The sequence below is a fragment of the Giraffa tippelskirchi genome, chromosome 11, assembly GCF_054371585.1.
Source record: "Giraffa tippelskirchi isolate mGirTip1 chromosome 11, T2T-mGirTip1v1.2.pri, whole genome shotgun sequence".
NCBI lineage: Eukaryota > Metazoa > Chordata > Mammalia > Artiodactyla > Giraffidae > Giraffa > Giraffa tippelskirchi.
In genome coordinates, this window is record NC_137285.1 from 134,956,322 (window position 1) to 134,977,349 (window position 21,028).

Sequence of the window (21,028 nt, forward strand, 5' to 3'; positions counted from 1 at the left end):
CCAACAGAGCTCACATACAGGGTCAGCATGCTAATGTGGGTTGACTAATGGGTTGACTAATTTGCATATGGCCCATAACAGCAAGGGTGGGAAGAGCAGCAGCCCCAGGGAAGCAGATCATGGAAAGGTAGCTCCCTTCTCCACAGTCAGTCTTCTCCAGAGGATCTTCCTGAACCAGGGATCGAACCTGGGTCTCCTGCATTGCAGACAGATTCTTGACCATCTGAGCCACAAGGGAAGCCCCCAATGGGGTTATCACCACCCAGTAATGAACCCAAGACTAGTGACTCCCCAATTCATCTGGCCTTTGTAGCATTGCCTGTTGGCGAGGGGTGGGGTGCTGCACCACATAGCACGTGGGATCTTAGTTCCATGAACAGGGATGGAACCTGCATTGAAAGTGTAGAGTCTTAACCACTTGACCGCAGGGAAGTCCCTGTATTCTTGCCTTTGAGTCCAGACATCCAACACTTAGCCTACGGCATGAGTCATAGCAACTATCTGCAGAAAGAAACCTCGAAACTTTAAGACTGTTTATACAACCCCTGCTGATTCTGACTCCCAGCAGTGCTCTCCCTAAGTCCCTTTTAGCAGATTCTGCTTTAGAGAATGACCCCCTTCTCAATGCACTCTGGCCCCAAAGTGGGTACAAGACCCAGGAGAGCAAGCAAGACAGTCTCACCCTGGCATCTGAATCTAGGAAGACAATTCTGGAACTTCCCAACTCCTGGCTATTTTCTAATTAAAAAAAAATTTTTTTGGCCACACTGCACAGTGTGCAGGGTCTCAGTTCCCCAACCTGGGACTGAGCTTGGGCCACGCCAGTTAAAGTGCTGAATCCTAACCACTAGAGCACCAGGGACTTCCCCCAATTCCTGGCTTTTTTCAGTCTCGTTGAATTCCTCTTCAAAGTTTCCCAAAATTCATTTCCTGCCTAAGTCAGTCAGTTTGTTCTTGTTTCTTAGAACTAAAAGGCACTATCTGAATGAAATGAGCTGCTTTCCTATGGAATGGTCAGTACTTCCTCAGGCAGAAAAAGTCCTATTGAGACAAGAGTCACACCGAGTTGCACTCTGTCTTTGAAAAGAATATTAAACAAAGCACCGAAGTAATGCTAGGTTGGGATGAGGAAGCCTCTCTCTGTTCATGTTGAAGTAATAGCAACCACAGAAGAAACCTTGTACTAAGATCTCTTCTTTCAGTTGCTACCATTGGACGTGTTGCATATGTTGCTATCCTTTTGGGCCAATAACCACACTTGTGCATTTGATGAGATTTTATTTTCAGAAAAAAGGCAGCATTCATTTTAGTCTGTCCACCAGCACATCACAAAAACAAGGATTTAAAAAAAAAAATTGAATTTCACCTTTATCTGTAAAAGTCAGGCTATGCTGTTAAATACAGCCAAGATTGTAAGCATACAAATGTCATTAAGTCTACTGAATCTTATTCACCAGTACCCACAAGAAAAAGGCAAAACTTGGTCCTCCTGAAAAGGTGGGCACTGTTTAGCAAACTGATAATGCTTCTGAAAGCCTCAGCATTTGTGATGATGCTAATAGCCCTTACAAATGTATTTTACACAATCTGTGCTGACTCAGCTAGGAGCCTACTGGCTGTGTGTCAGCAGCTAAAACACATCCCTGCAGACCTGTTACTGTTCATGATCACATTTGGAACTTTCAAATCTTAACCCCAAAGGCCCCCTCCTGTTCCATTCACGCATTATACATACACACATGAAGAGTGCTCCTACCAGTAACAGTTAAAATAGCATACTTAATAACTGCAAGTCACATGTAACATAGAATATTCAAATGTTTAGTTTTTAACTGTGTGTGACAAAGCCAAGAAAGCCTACCATGTCAATAGAAAAGGTAGGGAGTGGAAGGGATAGTTTTCATACACTGTTCATTTATGCTACTGAGTTTTTCTAGTGAAAGACAGCAAAGCCAATACAAAGTTGAGGGACAGAGGAAAACAGATTTGAGCCACTAGTACCTCTTGAAAGATAAACCTTGTGCTTCCACACCCTGCTGTCTGGAAAGCTGACCTCCTTCCCAGGCAGCTGAGAATACAACAGTCATTCTCACTACTCTTCTTTAAGAATTTCATTGTCCCTGACTGACAGCCGACATCTGAAAGATGCATCATGCCTGCCTGGCAATACAGGGGCCATGGAAGGCGAGCATAAAGCATTCCTTGTGAGAGAGACTGTTGAAAAGGAGACCCCTGCCCCAGCTACTATAAAAAAGTACTGATCACACTAACTACATCCAAGGAACCAGAGGGAAATGTTGAGGACTGCAGAGCAGCTACTCAAACTGTCCCTGCAAAGCTGGCCCCACAAAGTGCAGAGTAAGAAGCATGTCATCTCACTCAAATTACATGCGGTTCACTCGTAACTTTTTTCAACTCAAACACGTCTTCTCTGCCAACAGGACTGGTCTTCAGTCTTTCTGAGTTCCTCTACATTCAACTTGCTCAAGCTAGTTTTAGTCTTTCTCAACACGATCCAGTTGGAAAATAAAAAGCCTTTGGAACACAGCATCACACGAAAGAAGGGATATATAGAAACAGGACGTTCAGGAGAAGCCTTCCTGGCACAGATTTAGAGATGAAAGTGGCAGACTGCCACCAGCAGCAGGGTGACCAGCAGCAGTGTCTTCTTGGATATGCTCATCCTATCACTTTTGTTACACAGGTTCGTCTGGCAGCAGTCATAATGGAGTTCATTCTCCCCTAATTCTGTTGCAATGTACTCAAAATCGCAATTTTCCAACTTCCAACACTGGCGGTAAACTTTTAGCGGCACTGTGGGGAAACACACACATACAAGGGTAAGCAATCAAGCAGGTAAAGCTCTATACTTGTCTTTGAATTCTCCTACCTGGCTAAAAAGATGCAGGATCCAGCTCTGAATGGAACTTCTCCATAAAACCAGAGTCTCAGCAGAGCCAGTACAGTTGTGTGTGCATAGGAGGCAACAGGCGATCATATTAATGTTCGAGATTAACCAAGATTTTTAAATGCATGCCCTCTTTGATTTGGCAATCCCACTTCTAGGACTTACTCTTTGAATGACTTGAAGAAGCGTTAAGATACACACTCAAGAATGGTCACTGCACTACTATCTGTAGTGGCAAGAAACTAAAAGACAGTCTGTGAATAAAAAAAAAAGCATCTGAATAAATTATGGCAGAGGTTCTACACAACAAAGTTCCATGCAGATAAGGAATGTCATAGGACTGTGTGTGTTGCCATGGGAAGTTTTAGTTTCTTTAAAAACAAAAAAGAAAAAATAGATAAATTGGACTTCATCAAAATTAAAAACTTGAGTGCTTCAAATAGTTAAAGAACATTTTAAAAAATTAAAAAGACAAAACCCACAAAAGGAAGAAAATGTTTATAAATCACACATCCGAGAAGACTGAAACACAACTGAACAATAGAAAGACAATGCAATTAAAATATGGGCAAAGGATATAGATACTTCAAAGATATACAAATGACCAATAAGTGCATGAAAAGATGCTCAATATCATTAGTCATTAAGAAAATACAAATCAAAACCACAATGAACATCAATTCATACCAACTAGGGTGGCTATAATCAAGAAACTGGAAACTAATTAGTGTCATGGACTATTAGAACCCTCATATATTGCTTGTGGAAAGGTAAAATGGTGCAGATATCTCGGAAAAGTCTAGTATTTCCTCAAAAGGTTAAAAATAGTTTCCATATGACCTAGTAATTCTACTTCTAGGTAAATACATCACCCAAGAGAACTGAAAACTATGTTCACACAAAAGCTTATATACCAATGTTCATAGCAGCATTATTCAAAACAGCTAAAAAGTGGAAACAACCCAGATGTCCATTAACTGATGACTGGATAAACACAATGGGGTGTGTCCACCTGATGGAATATTATTTGCCCATAAAAAGGGATAAGGTGCTGTGATATATCCAGTAACATGGGTGAACCTGAAGAGCCTCATGCTCAGTGATAGGAGCCAGTCGCAGAGGACCACAACATTTTATGTGTCAATTAATATCCAGAACAAGCAAATCCGTGGAGATGGAAAGTAGATTAGTAGCTGCCAGGGTGTGTGGGAAGGAGGAATGGGCAGTGACTGCTAACAGGTATGGGGCTGCCTTTTGGGACCACAACAATGTTCTGAAATTAGATAGTGGTGACAGTTATACAGACTTGTGAATATACTAAAGACCACTGAATTATACACTTTAAAATGAACTTTGAAACTGAGATATGTGAGTTACATCTCAAGAGAAAAAAGCCTAGATGCAGAGCAATATGTAGAATGTGGTCCATTTGTATAAAGTGTATGTGTGGGGCTATATACATTAATTTTCTCTGAAAGGATTCCCAAGGAATTTAACAGTGTTTACCTTCACAGAAGACTATCTTTCATTTATATATTTATTATATTTATATGTGGATTGAGATTTTAAAAAGTCACTGGATGAATTTATTTCCAAAATATTTTAACTTCCTTTAAAAATCATTAGACTATTCAGTAACACAGGAAAAACTTTCCAAAAGAATATGCAGTTGTGGTCCTAATTTTTGCACAACAAAGGAAAATAAAGGCCAAAAGTATATATGCTAAGTATCTTATACTGGCATATATAATTAGATAAACTATGTTAAGTGAAAAAAAGTGTTGAGAGAGAATTACGTTATATTTTCCTCTTCAAAAGTTGCAGTATGTGCTAGATGCTAGGGACACACAGATATATCAATAGAAGGGTGGTGCTTGCCCTGGTATCATTTTCTTTTCTTCTGTGTTGGAAAGATGAAAAATACAGATGCCTTTTTTTTTATGTAAGGCTTGTAACTAATTTATCCAACTGTACTCACAGCTCAGAACAAAACCCCCTAAGTTAATAACTGCAGGTATAACTGTTCTGTACTCCCCTTCAGAGATGAGGTGCTGGCCTGGATTTTAATGAAGTTTGGTCAAGTGGCAGAGGCCAGAACAAGTGTTCCAGTGACTCTGCTTGTTTGGATCATAAGCATTTAAGAGGCTGCTTCTAAAAATGTACTAAAAATACTTGAATAGGACAAGTTACTGCCTTACGTAATAATCATCAGACATTGGAACTAGGAAGGCATTAAAGCCACCAGAATGTTAATTTGGCAAGCCTAAAAGCTTGAGGAGGGCAGATTAATTTTGTCCTAATTATAATAACTGCTACCAATTAATCACGTACTACCTGTCCTGTAGTGAACCAAGCCTTTTACTTGAACGATCTTATCTGCATAACAACCTTACAAGGGTGAGCTTCTCACCAAAGCCACTATCAGAATGACCCAAATAAAAGTGGATTACATCAGTCACTGGAATGTTGAAGGTTCTCTCTCTGGGCACAGCCTCCCCACCCTTTTTGAAGACTTGGTTCAAGTCTGCTTTTACCAAGCAATAGCCCACAATTGCCTTAGGGACCCTTAAGTATGTCCCTTATTTGAAAGGCCATTTCAGCAATGATTGCTTGACACTGTCATCAGAGGCTCTGCCAGACTCCAAGTACATGGTTTGTACTTCCAGGACCTAGCCAGGATGCCAGTAAACAGTGGCTGAATTAATACCCATCTGTCTCTCTTCTAGACAGCATCTGCATAGCACTATCATACACATTTCTACTCTAACCGCCCTACTGACATTGGGAGATAAGTATTCCCATTTCACAGTTTGGGGGTGAAATGTGGTTAAATAATTTCTCCAATGTACGCTTGGCCTTTGAGTCATGTTTATGACAATGTGTGCTCCGCCTCTCCCAGGCTGACGTCAGAGCTGGAGGGGGTGTAGATGCTCTGTTAGTATCTGCCTTACTGTCTGAGTATCTATATTTCAAGAACTGCTGCTACCACATGTCTAGCTGAAGTTTTGGGACATATGTTCATGAGAAGAAGAAAATTATTACTTAAGATTCACATCATCCTTAAAAAAAAAAAAAGATTTTATATTTTAGAGTTTTAGATTCACAGAAAAATTGAGCCGAGTTCCTATAGTCCCCTGACACCCCCAGCCCCGACCCTAAACAACCTCCCTCACTATTAACATCTCCAGAACCTCTATTTGTTGCAACTGATGTCATCATGATCACCCAAAGTCCATAATTTACATTTAGGTTCACTCTCGGTGTTGTACATTCTAAGGGGTTTGACAAAACATATGACGTGTATCCATCGCTATAGTATTATACTGGTTGCCATAAAAATCCTGTGCTCCATCTGTTCATTCCTCCCTCTTCCCCACTTAACCCCTGGCAGTCATTGTCCTTTTTATTATCTCCTTAGTTTGCCTTTTCTGAAATATGTTGTTGGAATGATAACTGTACGTAGCCTTACCAAAGTGACTTCTTTCACTCAGAAATATGCAGTTTGCTTCGCGTCTTTTCCTGGATTGATACCTCATTTCTTTTTAGGCCATTCTCTGGATGTACCGCCATTTATCTATCCATTCACCTACAAAGGGGCATCTTGGTTGCTTCCAAGTTTGGGCAATTATGAATAAAGCTGCTATAAACATCCATGTGCAAGTTTTTGTATGGACCTAAGTTTTCAACTCATTTAGGTAATGAAATCAAGGAATGCAATAGTTGAATCTATGGTGAGGGTACGTTACGTTTTTTAAGGAACTGCCAAACAGTCTGTACCAATTTACATTCCTACCGGCAGTGAATGAGAGCTCTAGGACATCCACACCCTCACTGGTATCTGCTGTGGTCCGTGTTTTACATCCTGGCCCTTCTATTAGATGTGCCTCACTCTTTACATTAACTGTTTTTAAAAGTATAACAGTTCATTATAAGATGAGTAAATTCTGGGGATCTAATGTACAGCACGGTGATTGTAGTCAATAATGTGCTTAGTTGCTCAGTCTTGCGACCCATGGACTGTAGCACGCCAGGCTCCTCTGCCCATGGGGATTCTCCAGGCAAGAATACAGGAGTGGGTTGCCATGCGTTCCTCCAAGGGATCTTCACAACCCAGTGATTGAACCCAGGTCTCCCATATTGCAGGAAAAGTGTTTACTGTCTGAGCCATCAGGGAAGCCCATGAATACTAGAGTGGGTAGCCCATCCCTTCTCCAGGGGACCTTCCTGACCCAGGAATCAAACTGGGGTCTCCTGCATTGCAGGCGGATTCTTTACCAGGGAGTTAATAATACTAGATTGGCTATTCAAAACTTACTAAGAGAATAGATCTTAAGTGTTCTCATCATACACAAAAAGGTAATAATGGGAGGGGGTGAATGTATTAATTAGATTGTGGTAATCATTTCACACTTTAAATATATACAGTTTTTATTTGTCAATTATGCTTCAATAATGTTAGAAAACAATTAAAATGAAAGTTTAACCATTTAGGTAGGAAACAATAGGATTAGAGAGCTGGAAAAAAGATTTCAATTTCACTCTACTTCCCTCTTTTCTTCTCTCCACCTCTACCATCCAACATACCCATTCCGTTAATAAAAAAACACAGGCAGGAAGAACTTACTGCTGGCAGGACAGAGATCTGAGCTCAAAGCTTCCAACTGCTAATCTAATATTTACTCTACACATAATACTGCCTTTATTATCTCATTGGGAAATTATACTTTTGTCATGGGGGTCCAAGAGACACAGATGATCAGGGTTAAGAAGCAGGTCTCTGCTTGTAGGTAACTGGTGCTCAAATATTTGTGGAGTGGATGGCTGTCCTCTCTGGGGGCCTCGCTGTGCTTTCTACATTAACGATGAATCAACACTGTCTTCCAGGTGAGGCAGAGGAACTGTCTCCCTACAGAAACAAGGACCTCACACGCAGGCCTTGGAATTAGAGCTGCATTCTAGGAACTAGTACCAAAATTAAGAGATACTCCTATTATTTACACAGGAGAATTCTAATTCATCCTGACTTACTGAGGGATTTTTCCTTTCTGGGGAAATGAATCCCGCCCTTCTTTCTATCAGGTTTTTCTGTGCTTGTGGGTCTCCCAAAACTTTTCTGAGTTTACCTGATGTGCTCAGCATTCTTTGAAGGATGCTGGGAAGAATCTGCATAAAGAGTGTGAGTGAACTAACTTGCAGGGTGGTTTTATTTTTATCTCTTAAGAGATGGAAGTTGGGGGGTTTACCTTGTACACTCACTAAGCAGACCCTGAAATAGCCGCTCCTTACCTCACAGTATCTTTTCTACATGTCAATTCAATCCAGAACCACACCCAGCAAGAGCAGAGGGCATGTGGCTGGTTTCTTGCCTCTGCCCACCATTCCCTAAATTCTGCTTTAACAGGATTTATGGAAGAGGCAATTCCATAGTCTAACCAATTTGGACAATGCAGATTTGACAAAACTTGTCAATGCTGGCCAATCCCCATCCCAAGCCCATGAGTGTCTTGCTCTCTGAGGCCACAGAGCCTCAGAACCTGCTTTGCCTTTCTTTAGAACACCCTTCTCCCTCTTACTTCCTATTTGTCCACTGAGCTCAGCTTGAGTCCCCTTAGGACTCGGCATATATAAAACTCCCCCCGGAATGATAGACAAGTATAAGTAAATAAAGACATCTGTGACAGCTACAGAAGCCTCTCGCAATTTTCATCATCTCCTTTCTCCTTCTTTGTATCTCGAGCTCCTAGCTCAGGCTCTAGCACATGGCAGGCTCTCAAAAGTTTGGGAGGCAGTCAGTGTAGGTGTTATGAGGACAAGTGTTGGAATTGGATGGATTTCCACGTTCAAATCCTGAGCTGGTTTCCTTGACCTTAGTGTGTTGCTTAATCTGAATCTCAGTCTCGTTTACCAAATGGGGATAAAATATTACCCCAAGTGGTAGATGGAAAGCATTAAATTTAAAAACAAAATGGAAAAATAAAAACAAATGGAAAGTGCTTAGTGTCGTATGCAACTGGTGCTATTAAATGGTAGCTATTACTTGTTGAATACAAGTCTAACAAAAAAGAAGGTGGCACAGATTTTTTCCCAGGCTCTCTTCATCCCATTACACTAAGGCAGAGAGGGGAGGGGGAAGCTCTTACCAGCCTCAGCGAAGAGACAAGCATCTTGATTCGGTGAACAATTGACAACTGTAGTGCAGTCCTCACTGTTAGCACAGCTGTAGCACTGCAGGCTGTGACCTAGAATCAGGAAAAGGACCGTCAGGACCTGGTAGATAAGCAGTGACTTACTCTTCTGGCAGCAGAAGCAAGCCCACCATCTCCAGTAGTGTGGGTCAGAGGTCAGCAACTCACAGTGGGATGCCTTCCCACACAAACCTGCAGCAGACATATTTTTCCAAGTTCAGACTACAGTTCCAGCAGTGGTTTTCTGGACCCTGAGGCACGTGCAAAGGGAATGTCCGGTTTCAAAACCCGTTTAATTGTGCAACTGAGAAGCTTTCTCCTACTTTCAACCAGAAGTGATTAATCTGCAATGTTACTGACCTGTTGAAAGGAACCCATCAAGAGGATAAACTAACAGAATTGTATAAACATCTTCCGACCAACAAATATGCTCTGACATCTCAGTCTCATGGACTGATCATCAGTATTTGGTAGTACCTATCTGTGAGAAAAGACATGTTCCAAGATGAAATACATTAAATCTATTACAAATCAGTATCAACACATGAACCTTTGCAACTCATTTGATGATGGGGAACACTAATTTTTGAATCAGTGTAGGCAAAATGTTATTCTCCCAGAAATAATTCCATCTTTATTAGTAAGGCTGTATCATAAATAATTATACTCAATTATTAATTTTTGAATCAATTAAAAACTTATAGAAACTTGTTTTCTCTCTTATTTATACAAACGCCTACAAAATACCCTTGATTTTTGTCTCTTGGCCTGCATAGCCTAAAATATTTACCATCTGGCCCTCTACAGAACAATCTGATGCCCTCTGGGATACAGCATCCTCAGTGCAGCTGTTCCCTGCTGAGGGACTGGCCCATCACCAGAAGCAAACACAGCCAAAGGACAGGCAGCAGCCGTGTATCTTAAACCCATACGGGTGAGCAGGCATTGCACAGGGACACTGAACATAAGGGCTGGCTCCTATCAGAAGCAATGCCTCTGGTTCCCCAATTGGCCAAATGACTACCACTCCCATTCCGTTCTTAGGATTCCTCTTTGGTAGCTAGACTTCACGTTTCACTGAATTATTTTCCCTTCTGTTTTATATAACAGTGGTACAGGAAAAATATGAGCCAAGGTCCACATTTTCCATGTAATCAGTATTTGGCAGTACCCATATGTATGGGAAGACATTTTCAAAGATGAAATATGTAAAGTGTCATAGAAGAATGGCATGATGAAACCAAGACCAAAATGTGGGTTTTAGCACCAAGAGCCGACTTTTAGTCCTAAGGCCATAGTCTGGGTTTATCACCAGGGAGAAGAATTTTCAGAAGGCCAGAAGAAAGTGGCTCCTCACTTTCTGAGCACAGTCAGGAGTGAAGCTCTCTATAACATCTTAAATGACCACATCTGCCTTCACAGGTGTGAAATCCCAACTAGCAGAGGAACCTCTGATTTGTGAAGGTTCCAGGTTAAACTTTGAAACATCAGTCCCCCAAACCCCTTCCTCCTCCATTTTGTCTGCAGATGATAAGACAGATGTCTGGAGAGCAGGAGTGACTCCCTCAAGAATACTCAAAGCACTGCATGCAGCAGAGAGGACGCCAGCCCCCATGTCCGGGGCTGGGCTCCGCTGGCCCCCTCTGCCTCTTCTCTGCCAGGCTCAGTGCTTGCCACGCCTGCGTGAGAGGGGAGTCACCATGAGAAGGGACAAAGATGCCAATTTTCAACAATCTTTCCCTGCTGCAGAAGTGTGTCCACCTGATAAGAGGAAAGAGTGAAGAGGGAGAGGATATTCTCACCTGGCTATCTGAGAGGGCCATTTGGAAAGGCTGCCCATGGGAGCACATTTTCTCCTGGCTACAGCCAGAGTTCATTTGGCTTCTTGACAAACCTTCGGACGTAGGAAAGAGAGCTCACCGTTGGAACTTCTGTGAGGCAGAGATATTCACAGCTAATACAGTGTTCCAATATCTATCTAAACTTTCAATCTTCAGAGAACTGCAGTTAAGAGGCAGCCTTAAGGATTGCCATCCCCCTTAAACTAAGATATTAACTAACTTGTGAAAAGGCAGACAGCCCTTGAGAGGAAAGCTGGGACTTACACCCAGACAGTCAGTTCTGAAGCCCATGCTTGGTTTGTTTACCACGATGTTCTTCTAACCATCCTGAGTGAAAAAGAGAAGAAACCAACCTTCATCATGGAGGAGACCAAGCCAGGGGCAAGCAATAAGTCAGAGGATGGCTGTTTGATATTGCAGCCACTTAACCAGAGTGAAGTGGATATTCTTCACACTCCAACTCTCTCGGGAAGGACCTAAGTGCCCCCAAGACCTGTCACAGAATGGCTAATGGCACCATACCCAAGCTCCATAAATAAACGTAGACTGTTGGAAAGCGGGTGTGACCAGGCCATTCTTTCAAGACTTTTTTGATGTGGATCATTTTTAAAGTCTTTACTGAATGTGTTACAGTATTGCTTCTGTTTTATGCTTTGGTTTTTTGGCTATGAGGCATGCGGGATCTTAGCTCCCTAACCAGGGAACGAATCTACACCCCCTGTATTGGAAGGCAAAGTCTTAACCACTGGACCACCAGGGAGGTCCCCCAGGCTATGATTACAGAAAATTCACTGGGTAGAACTGTGACAATAATGTATGTTGTAACACACTCACTACATTACAAACCACCTTGGCTAAGATCAACAGTGGGGAGGTCATGACTTCTGTCTTGTCTTAGAAAGGGACAACTTGCTCAAACGTGACCTTGGGCTAACTTCTTTGCTTCAGTTTCCTCAACTGTAAAACGGGCATAACAACACTGAGCCCTCAGGGGATGGCTAAGGATTCAACGAGACAGGGTCTGGCCCAGGCCCTGGTACATAGTAAGTGTTCGCCATACGGAAGCTGCTAACGCTGTAAGCTCTAAGACACGCTCCAACACACAGATGACTCTGTACTGTTCACTACATGGCTACTTTCTTTTCTGTCTCCCATCCCTGCTCCTCAAAGAAAAAAAAAAAAGTAACACCAACATGACAGAGGCAGAAAATGACCTCTGATTTTTCTAATGAAGCAAAGCAAGTAAACACAGGTGTTCCTACTGTTAGAGGTAACGAGTATCTCCAGGAGGAGGGAAGGGGAAGGGTAGGCTGGTGAAGGAGATAGGAGACAGGTGCAGACACTTTGGTGAAAGGCTCATTTGGGTTTGAATTGTGTCTGCAGCCCTTCAGTGTGATATTTTACAAACCATTTCTTTGGGCCTCAGTCTTATCATCTGGAAAGTGGCAATAAACAGCCCCTGTTCCCCAGGATGGACATGAGGGTTAAATAAGTAGACAGTGTTAAGATGCTGAGAACAGTGATTGGCTCATGAATGCTGTGGGCAGCAGCTGCTGCTGCTATAACCACAGTACCCTCAGCCACAGCAGTGTCACATGGGAGTGCCCGGGGTGGCCGCTGAGCTCAGCACTCTGAAGATGGCATGGGTTGGCAGCACCGGCTGCTGGCAGTGCAAGGGGTGAAACTTAGGAGGCTGTGTGTAGTCTCTCCCCCACAAAAGCAGCTCTGTCACCCAGGATGAACTGTAACTCAGGAAGGGGCTTCGCCGAGGGTAGGGCTGTAATGTCGGAAGGAGCACTCATATCACCCTGGACCTGTAACACTGACGGCGAAAGAACCGAAGCTTGGCCCGGGGCTGTGGTACCAGCTTGGTCATCTTGAAGCCTAAGAAAAAGTTAGGGCTGAAGCAACCTACATGACCCAGATCCAAGTCCCCCTGGACCACTCACCTAGTTGGCAGAGGACAGCCAGGAAGAACAGGAGCCCGAGCAGGATGTACCCTCCTTTGCTTGCCATTGCGACCAGCTACAGAGTCTGGGAGGAAGGAACACAAAGCATCGTCACAAACCAACAGGTGACTGCCGGGTGTCTCAGAAACCAAGAGCTGGAAGGCCTGGGGGCGTCAGGAAACACAGGAAGGAGAGAGCAGACTGAGAAAACAGGGAACCTCCGGCCAGGGGCCGTGAACCCAGGGTGCTCTTTGTGGGGGCAGTGCTCGGTCCCTCCACAGTCGAAGACCTCAGCTTGCTGAAGAAATGCTGTCAGGCCTGGCGGGAGAGGCGGCTGCAGGGAGACAAAGTACATCGGACCCACCCCAGCCCTCACCCACAGTAGCTGTGCACCTGTGCAGAAACTCAGTCCCTCTGAGCCTCAGTGTTCACGACTGAGCAGTGAGACAGCACTATCTCCTCCATCAGGGGCACTGACTCAGATGATAAAATGAATTGAGTACACAATGCAGTGCCTGCAATTCGAGCTCTGCAGGCCCCACCTCCGGCTGCTGGCTGAGCTGAGCCCGGCAAGCATCACTTTTCCAGGCCATGCCACTAAGTGCATCACACCAAAGGGGTGACTCTGGGGGACGCCAGCAGGCACTCAGTGGCAGAACATGAGGCAAAGGCTTAGTGCACTGAAGCTCTGGCTCCCCACCTTGGTAAGTGTGATGCGCACACCTCCTCCTTCACTCTGAAAAGTAAGGGCAGGTTCCAAGTAACTCTGCTGTCTAGTCCCTATTCCGTTAATGCTTAGAGGTGTGGCAGTGAGGGTCAGAGGAGAAGAGAGGAGGGCTGAAATGCCTCAAATCCTCCTCTCACTTGAGAAGGAGGCCAAGCCACAGGGCGGTTTTTAATTTAGACCAAGTCCAAACCATGAGCAACAGATCTAAGGAGTCTCCAGACCCTACCCTGACTTCGCTGAGCAACAGGAAGGTGATATCTGCTCCAAACCAGGGTGGCCCCACATTCTACTCTCCTGAGCCCCACAGGCCAGGACCTCTGCCTGGCAAACAGATAAGGTTCCTGGTGGGTGGGCCCCATCCCGCCCCACCCCACCCCACCCCACCCCACCCCACCCCACCCAGCCCTCCTCTGAGTTGGAGGGGGGTGGTGGGGAAGATAGGACCAGGAAAAGGGCAGGGCTGGGTGTTGGCTAAAGATGATGATATTGAGGAAGCCCATGCCCAGGAGACAGAAAGGTCACATTCTAATGAGTGGGGAAGCAGGAAGAAAATCTAACTGGTCCTGGCCTTTCTTTAAGGCTGAATCACCCCCATTTCCCTCTGGGGTCTTCAAAACCTACCATAGCCTATATGCCCACTGCCACCAGGCTGACCCTCCCTGGAGGGTAGCTGCCCAGCACCCCCCAGTGCAGTGAAGCTCTGAGGCTGCCCAAGTGAAGTGAAGTCGCTCAACCGTGTCCAACTCTTTGTGACCCCAGGGACTGTAGCCAACCATGCTCCTCTGTCCATGGGATTTTCCAGGCAAGAACACTGGAGTGGGGTGCCATTTCCTTCTCCAGAGGATCTTCCCGACTAGTGGCCAAAGGCTCAGGCCCGGACATACTGAAGTCTGGCTCTCCCACAGCTACCGAGCCTCATCTTTCTCACCTATACGTGGGTGCTTCCCCACACGGGGAGATGTAAGATAAAACAAGGCAAGTATGTGCTTGACACAGTCACAGGAGAGTGGTGGCTACTGCCACTTCCTACCTCACTCTGCACACACCTCTCCCCCCCCCGCCCCCCCGCCAATACTGTAACAGGAGAGAAAGGGACAGGGCACAGCTTTTGAAAGAATGACACAGCCCAAGGACACAACATAAACTGCTCAGAATCAAATGGGACCAAGACGGCAAACAAGACTAGACCTTGATCCTCAATCAGCAAGTGAAATAACACACCCAGAGGTGCCAGGACAGTGCCCGTTCAGTTCAGTTGCTTAGTCATGTCCAACTCTTTGCTACCCCATGGACTGCAGCACGCCAGGTCTCCCTGTCCATCACCAACTCCCGGAGCTTACTCAAGCTCGTGTCCATCAAGTCGGTGATGCCATCCAACCACCTCATCCTCTGTCATCTCCTCCTCCCGCCTTCAATCTGTCCCAGAATCGGGGTCTTTTCAAATGAGTCAGTTCTTCGTTCACATCAGGTGGCCAAAGTATTGAATTTTCAGCTCCAGCATCAGTCCTTCCAATGAATATTCAGGACTGATTTCTTTTAGGATGGACTGGTTGGATCTCCTTGCAGTTCAAGGGACTCGCAAGAGTCTTCTCCAACACCACAGTTGAAAAGCATCAATTCTTCGGTGCTCAGCGTTCTTTATAGTCCAACTCTCACATCCATACATGACTACTGGAAAAACCATAGCCTTGACTAGATGAATCTTTTTTGGCAAAGTAATGTCTCTGCTTTTTAATATGCTGTCTAGGTTGGTCATAACTTTTCTTCCAAGGAGTAAGCATCTTTTGATTTCATGGCTGCAGTCAACATCTGTCATGATTTTGGAGCCCCCAAAAATAAAGTCTGCCACTGTTTCCACTGTTTCCCCATCTATCTGTCATGAAGTAATGGGACTGGATGCCATGATCTTTGTTTTCTGAATGTTGAGCTTGAAGCCAACTTTTTCACTCTCCTCTTTCACTTTCATCAAGAGGCTCTTTAGTTCTTCACTTTCTGCCATGAGGGTGGTGTCATCTGCATATCTGAGGTTATTAATATTTCTCCCAGCAATCTTGATTCCAGCTTGTGCTTCATCCAGCCCAGTGTTTCTCATGATATACTCTGCATATAAGTTAATTAAGCAGGGTGACAATATACAGCCTTGACATGCTCCTTTTCCTATTTGGAAACAGTCTGTTGTTCCATGTTCAGTTGTAACTGTTGCTTCCTAACCTGCATACAGGTTTCTCAAGAGGCAGGTCAGGTGGTCTGGTATTCCCATCTCTTTCAGAATTTTCCACAGCTTATTGTGATCCACACAATCAAAGGCTTTGGCATAGTCAATGAAGCAGAAATAGGTGTTTTTCTGGAACTCTCTTGCTTTTTCAATGATCCAGGGGATGTTGGCAATTTGGACACGGTCAAACAGGAGATGGCAAGAGTGAACACTGACATTTTAGGAATCAGTGAACTAAAATGGACTGGAATGGGTGAATTTAACTCAGATGACCATTATCTACTACTGTGGGCAAGAATCCCTTAGAAGAAATGGAGTAGCCATCATAGTCAACAAGAGTCCAAAATGCAGTACTTGGATGCAGTCTCAAAAATGACAGAATGATCTCTGTTTGTTTACAAGGCAAAACATTCAAGATCACAGTAATCCAACTCTATGCCCCGACCAGTAATGCTGAAGAAGCTGAAGTTGAACGGTTCTATGAAGACCTACAAGACCTTCTAAAACTAACACCCAAACAAGATATCCTTTTCATTATAGAGGACTGGAATGCAAAAGTACGAAGTCAAGAGATACCTGGAGTAACAGGCAAATTTGGCCTTGGAGTGCAAAACGCAGCAGGTCATAGGCTAAGAGTTTTACCAAGAGAACGCACTGGTCATAGCAAACACCCTCTTCCAACAACACAAGAGAAGCTCTACACATGCACATCACCAGATAGTCAATACTGAAATCAGATTGATTATATTCTTTGCAGCCAGTGATGGAGAAGCTCTATACAGTCAGCAAAAACAAGACCAGGAGCAGACTGTGGCTCAGATCATGAACTCCTTATTGCCAAATTCAGACTTAAATGGAAGAAAGTAGGGAAAACCACCAGACCATTCAGGTAGGACCTAAATCAAATCCCTTACGATTATACAGTGAAAGTGAGAAATACATTCAAGGGATTAGATCTGATAGAGAGAGTGCCTGAAGAACTATGGAAGGAGGTTCATGACATTTCCAAGGCACTGTTCAAAGACCAAGGAGTGGGTGGAAATCTCTGCCCCTTCCCCAGAATGGTTGGAATAATCCTCCCACTCATTAGCATATGAAATTACCCAGCCTATAAAAACTAACCACCTCAAATTTCGGGGCACACTTGCCCTCTGCAATGGCCCACACTCTGTCTGTGTCTGTGGAGTGTGCTTCTCTCAGAATCTGAATAAATCTACTTCTTACCTATCATTTTGTCTCTCACTGAATTCTTTCTGCAATGAGACATCAAGAACCTGAGCTTCATTAGGTCCTGAAACCACGCACCATGGGTTTTGGCTGGGTTTGAGTGCCAGCCACATGGGTTCAAGTCCCAAGCAGGGTTTTGGCTGGGTTCAAGTCCTAAGCAAGGTTTTGGCTGGGTTTTTGAGTCCCAGCACATGAGTTCAAGTCCCAATCTGTGGTAAACGGATTCACAACAACACCCAGACTTCCCGCCCTAAGTCAGACAGGCATGTCCACACCTCCTGGCCAGACTATCGGCCTCTCTAGGGAGCTCCCCTTTTGTTCCCTGAACCTGAGAGATGGGAGGCTAGTACCCTAACAGATCAGGGTCTCTGCACCCTAACAAATCAGAAAGAGGTCCCAGCCCCTCTGGCTGGCATCCAACGCCCCTGCAATGCTTTCTGCCTGCAGCCAGATGAGTCAAGTGAACAAATGAGAGTGTTCCCCTATCCCCGGACCCCAGTCAGTGACCCAGGCCCAGCACACCCCAGCTCCCAGCCCGGTTCCTTACACGCAAGGGCGTTTGGGTAGAAAGGATGACTTAACACACTCACACAGCCCGGGGCTGGGAACAAGTGCTGCAAGAGAAAAGGAGAGGAAGGCATCCATCAGAGGTTCCCAAAGAGGGAGGCAAGGAGCGTCAGACTCTTCCTAAAAGTTCTGAAATAGCTGCTTCCTCGGGCAGCCCCACCAGAGGAGGAGGGAGGAGGTCACAACCTCTAGGAGACTTTCTTCCAAACAGTCCTTGGCATGAATTAAAATAAACAGGGTGTGGGTGCCCACCCTTCATGAAAGGCATATCTCTTAACAAAAGCAGCAGAAACTGCACAGTGAACTGGTTCAGGGACAGGCTTTCTCGTTGACCGGTGAACAAAGCCTTGGATATTTCTGGCTCTGCCACTTCTTGCTGTGTGTTACTCAACCTCTAGGCCTCCCCTCTGCATCCAGTACACACAGGGATAATCACACATACTGCACAGCATGGTGCCTGGCCAAAGGAAGCCCTCAAAAAGCAGTAGCCACCATGAGTCATGGGAAGTCATGAGGTTCCCAGAAAAAGAAACGGGAATAGGGATGGGGCATTGGGGCGAGAAGGGTGGAGAGGATAGACAGAAGGTAGCACCATGTCAGAAAGCTGGACAAACACTCTGGACTTGGATAAGCAGAGGAGATCGCAGGCCCCAAGCCTAAGGCAGCCCCCAGCCATATGGGTTGGATGGGGAGTGTCAAGATTGCGCTTTAAGTCCACACGACTGGCTGGTCGTCACAGTGGATGTTTCCATGACTTGGGTGCAAGAGGGCAAAGATGGCAGAGAAAGGAAGTGGTCAGTGTGCAGATGCCAAGGTCATAGTATTTGAATCAGAAGACCAGGTCTTCATTGCTGTTGTTTAGTAGCTAAGTTGTGTCTGTCTTTTTTGCGACCCTATGGACTCTAGCCTGCCAGGCATCTCTGTCCATGGGATTTCCCAGGCAAGAACACTGGAGTGGGTTGCCATTTCCTTCTGGGGATCGAACCTGCATCTCCTGTACTGCAGGTGGATTCTTTACCACTGAGCCACCAGGGAAGACAAAATAGCTGATTGTTTTAAAGCTATTTTATAAATGCCCCTAAAATGCTGACAGTAGTTAACACTAAGCAGGATTATTTATGATTTCTTATTTCTCTTCCTGACCCTTTAACTCTTTGCCATACTTCCCCAAATATTCTATAAAGAGACAAGCAGTGGTTTTATAATCAGAAATAGGAAAATCCACACATTACAAAAATTTCCCTTTTAGTAGTCATCACCTATCTTCTGGCAAATCTGTTTCAGCATTAAGAAAAAGAACTGAACCTCAAGGCTTGAAACTCTTCCCCCTAGTATAAAACACCCTTCATTTTAAATTTAAAAATCATGCCTGTAAGTATAGATCATATGGTAGGTGAATCAACAGAGCTACCATGACTTTTCCAACCCACCCAACCAAACACTTAGATGCAAGAAGCACGCAGAAGACCTCATCATGCTTTTCTCAACATTTTAGGACTCATTGAAGCAATGGATTTAATTATTAGAAACAGCCTAAAGTCATTCTGAAAAGGACCCACAGGGTATGATGGGTGAGCTTATGGGAAGACCCCCTTCTGGAGTGGCAGGACGCACTTGGTGCCGATCTCAGGAAATGGGCTGATCTGTTTAGAATGAAATAGAGTTAATGAAGGCTTCCCTGGTGGTCCATTAAGAACTTCCCTTCAGTCCATAAAGAATCCCGCTGCAATGCGTGTGACCTGGGTTCCATCCGTGGGTTGGGAAGATCCCCTGGAGGAGAGCATAGTAACCCACTCCAGTATTCTTGCTTGGGGATTCCCCATGGACAGAGGAGCCTAGAGGGCTGCAGTCCATGGGGTCGCAAAGAGTCGGACACGACTGAGTAACTAAACACAGCACAAAGTTATTGCAGTTGAGAGTGGTAGCCAGGTTTCCGCTGAGGCCCCCTGGTATCTTTTAAAAGTTGGCCAAGAAGAGGATTTTTAAAAGAATCAGCTGGCCACAGCAAGAGGCACTTTCAAAGTGCACATAAGGTATTACAGGAAGGAAAAAAAGGAAAGCACAGGTTAAAAGCAAAGCCGGAGGAAGCCGCCTGCGCCAGTCTTCACAAGGTGGCAACAGGCCACACTGCAACTTCAAAGAAGTCACCCAACTACTGCCAGGGTAAGTCACCAACTCCATCTCTTTTTCGTGTGGGAAGCGAGCTAAAGGGGAGAACTCACATGCCTCAGAGGAGAAACAGAACGTTACTTGGTACATTTCCAGGATCCATGGAGAAAATCACTACTTAACGTCTCCTTAAAAGCCAGCTGCCAGACTCCAAGAAGGGTGAGGCCCAGGCCGGCCCAAGAAAACCAACATCATACTTGAAATGTCTAAGTTACGACCCTACCTTGCTTTTTAAAATTCAACATTTAGACCTCCAGAGGAAGAGAACAATGTCCAGACACTCGAGGATGGGGTTATAACCTCCTTTCAAGGTGCGATCTCTTTTCCCTAAACTGCAAGAGCTTCTCTTCAGATTCGAGGTTCGAATGGTATTCCCGCGGGGGGGTGGGGGTGTGGGGCCGCGGAATAGAGGGTGGGTGGGTGGAGGGGGCGCGCGGAACGCGGAATGCGTCCGCTCCCCTCTTCTCCTTGTACACAAAAGAGGCCGGGAAGCTGAAAGGCAAGCCGGGAGCCCCCGGCGCCGGGATGCTGCGGGACGCGGGCGGAGGGAAGGGCGCCGGAGCTCGCCGTCCCCCGGCGCGGCGGCCGGCGCGGGGTGAGCGCGCCAGCTCAGACCCTCCAAACCCCTCAACCCGGCGGCCCAGCTGCTAGAGCAGAGCTCAAGTGCCCCAGCGTCGGGCTGGGAGCGCGGCTCCGCGAGCCTCCCGACCCTCCAACCTTACCTGAAGACCCCACGCATCCGCTTCAGCGCCGCTCAACCTACGACGACCGCCCAGCCACTCTTTACCGCCTGGGCTGGGAAGGGGCGAGCCCCGGCCCCGCCCCCTCTCGCAGGCCACGCCCCCTCCCCGCCGAGCCCCGCCCCTCCCCGCCGAGCCCTGCGCACCGCAGTGGCCAGTCCAAGGTCACACGGCTGCGCGCAAGTGTGCAGTCCAGGCCACGGTGCGGAAAAAGACTCGTGACCAGGATTAGGTGAAGCTCTTTATGTTAAAATGCTGAAAACGTCAAGTTTATGATGCTCTTCCTCCTTTCGATTTGTTATTTTAAAAAAAACCTCCAGGACTTAGGAATTTTCCTTTCTTTACAAAAAAATATAAAAATGTTTTTCAAAATGTTTGCGTGCCCATGCCAAATTCCCATTGGCCAGGCTGCTCTCGGCTCTCGGGCTCTGGTAGCCCACAAAGACCCTTCAGTCGTAGCCACATCTGGTGCCTTGTGTCTTGTTTGGAAGCGAGATGAA

At 45.5% G+C, this 21,028-nt stretch overlaps 2 protein-coding genes across 3 annotated transcripts in view; both read right to left on the reverse strand.

The window, feature by feature from the left end:
• The window catches only part of FBXO3 (F-box protein 3), an 83,700-nt gene that overhangs the window by 23,532 nt on the left and 39,140 nt on the right, over window positions 1–21,028 (reverse strand). The gene's annotated exons all lie outside the window — the stretch shown is intronic.
• CD59 (CD59 molecule (CD59 blood group)) lies at window positions 1,262–20,585 on the reverse strand. Its single transcript, XM_081541654.1, has 4 exons — window positions 20,511–20,585; window positions 12,884–12,968; window positions 9,049–9,147; window positions 1,262–2,814 (listed from the first exon to the last, which is right to left on the reverse strand). Exons 2-4 carry the CDS (start codon window positions 12,948–12,950, stop codon window positions 2,612–2,614), a joined length of 369 nt encoding a protein of 122 aa, XP_081397780.1. The 5' UTR covers window positions 12,951–12,968; window positions 20,511–20,585; the 3' UTR covers window positions 1,262–2,611.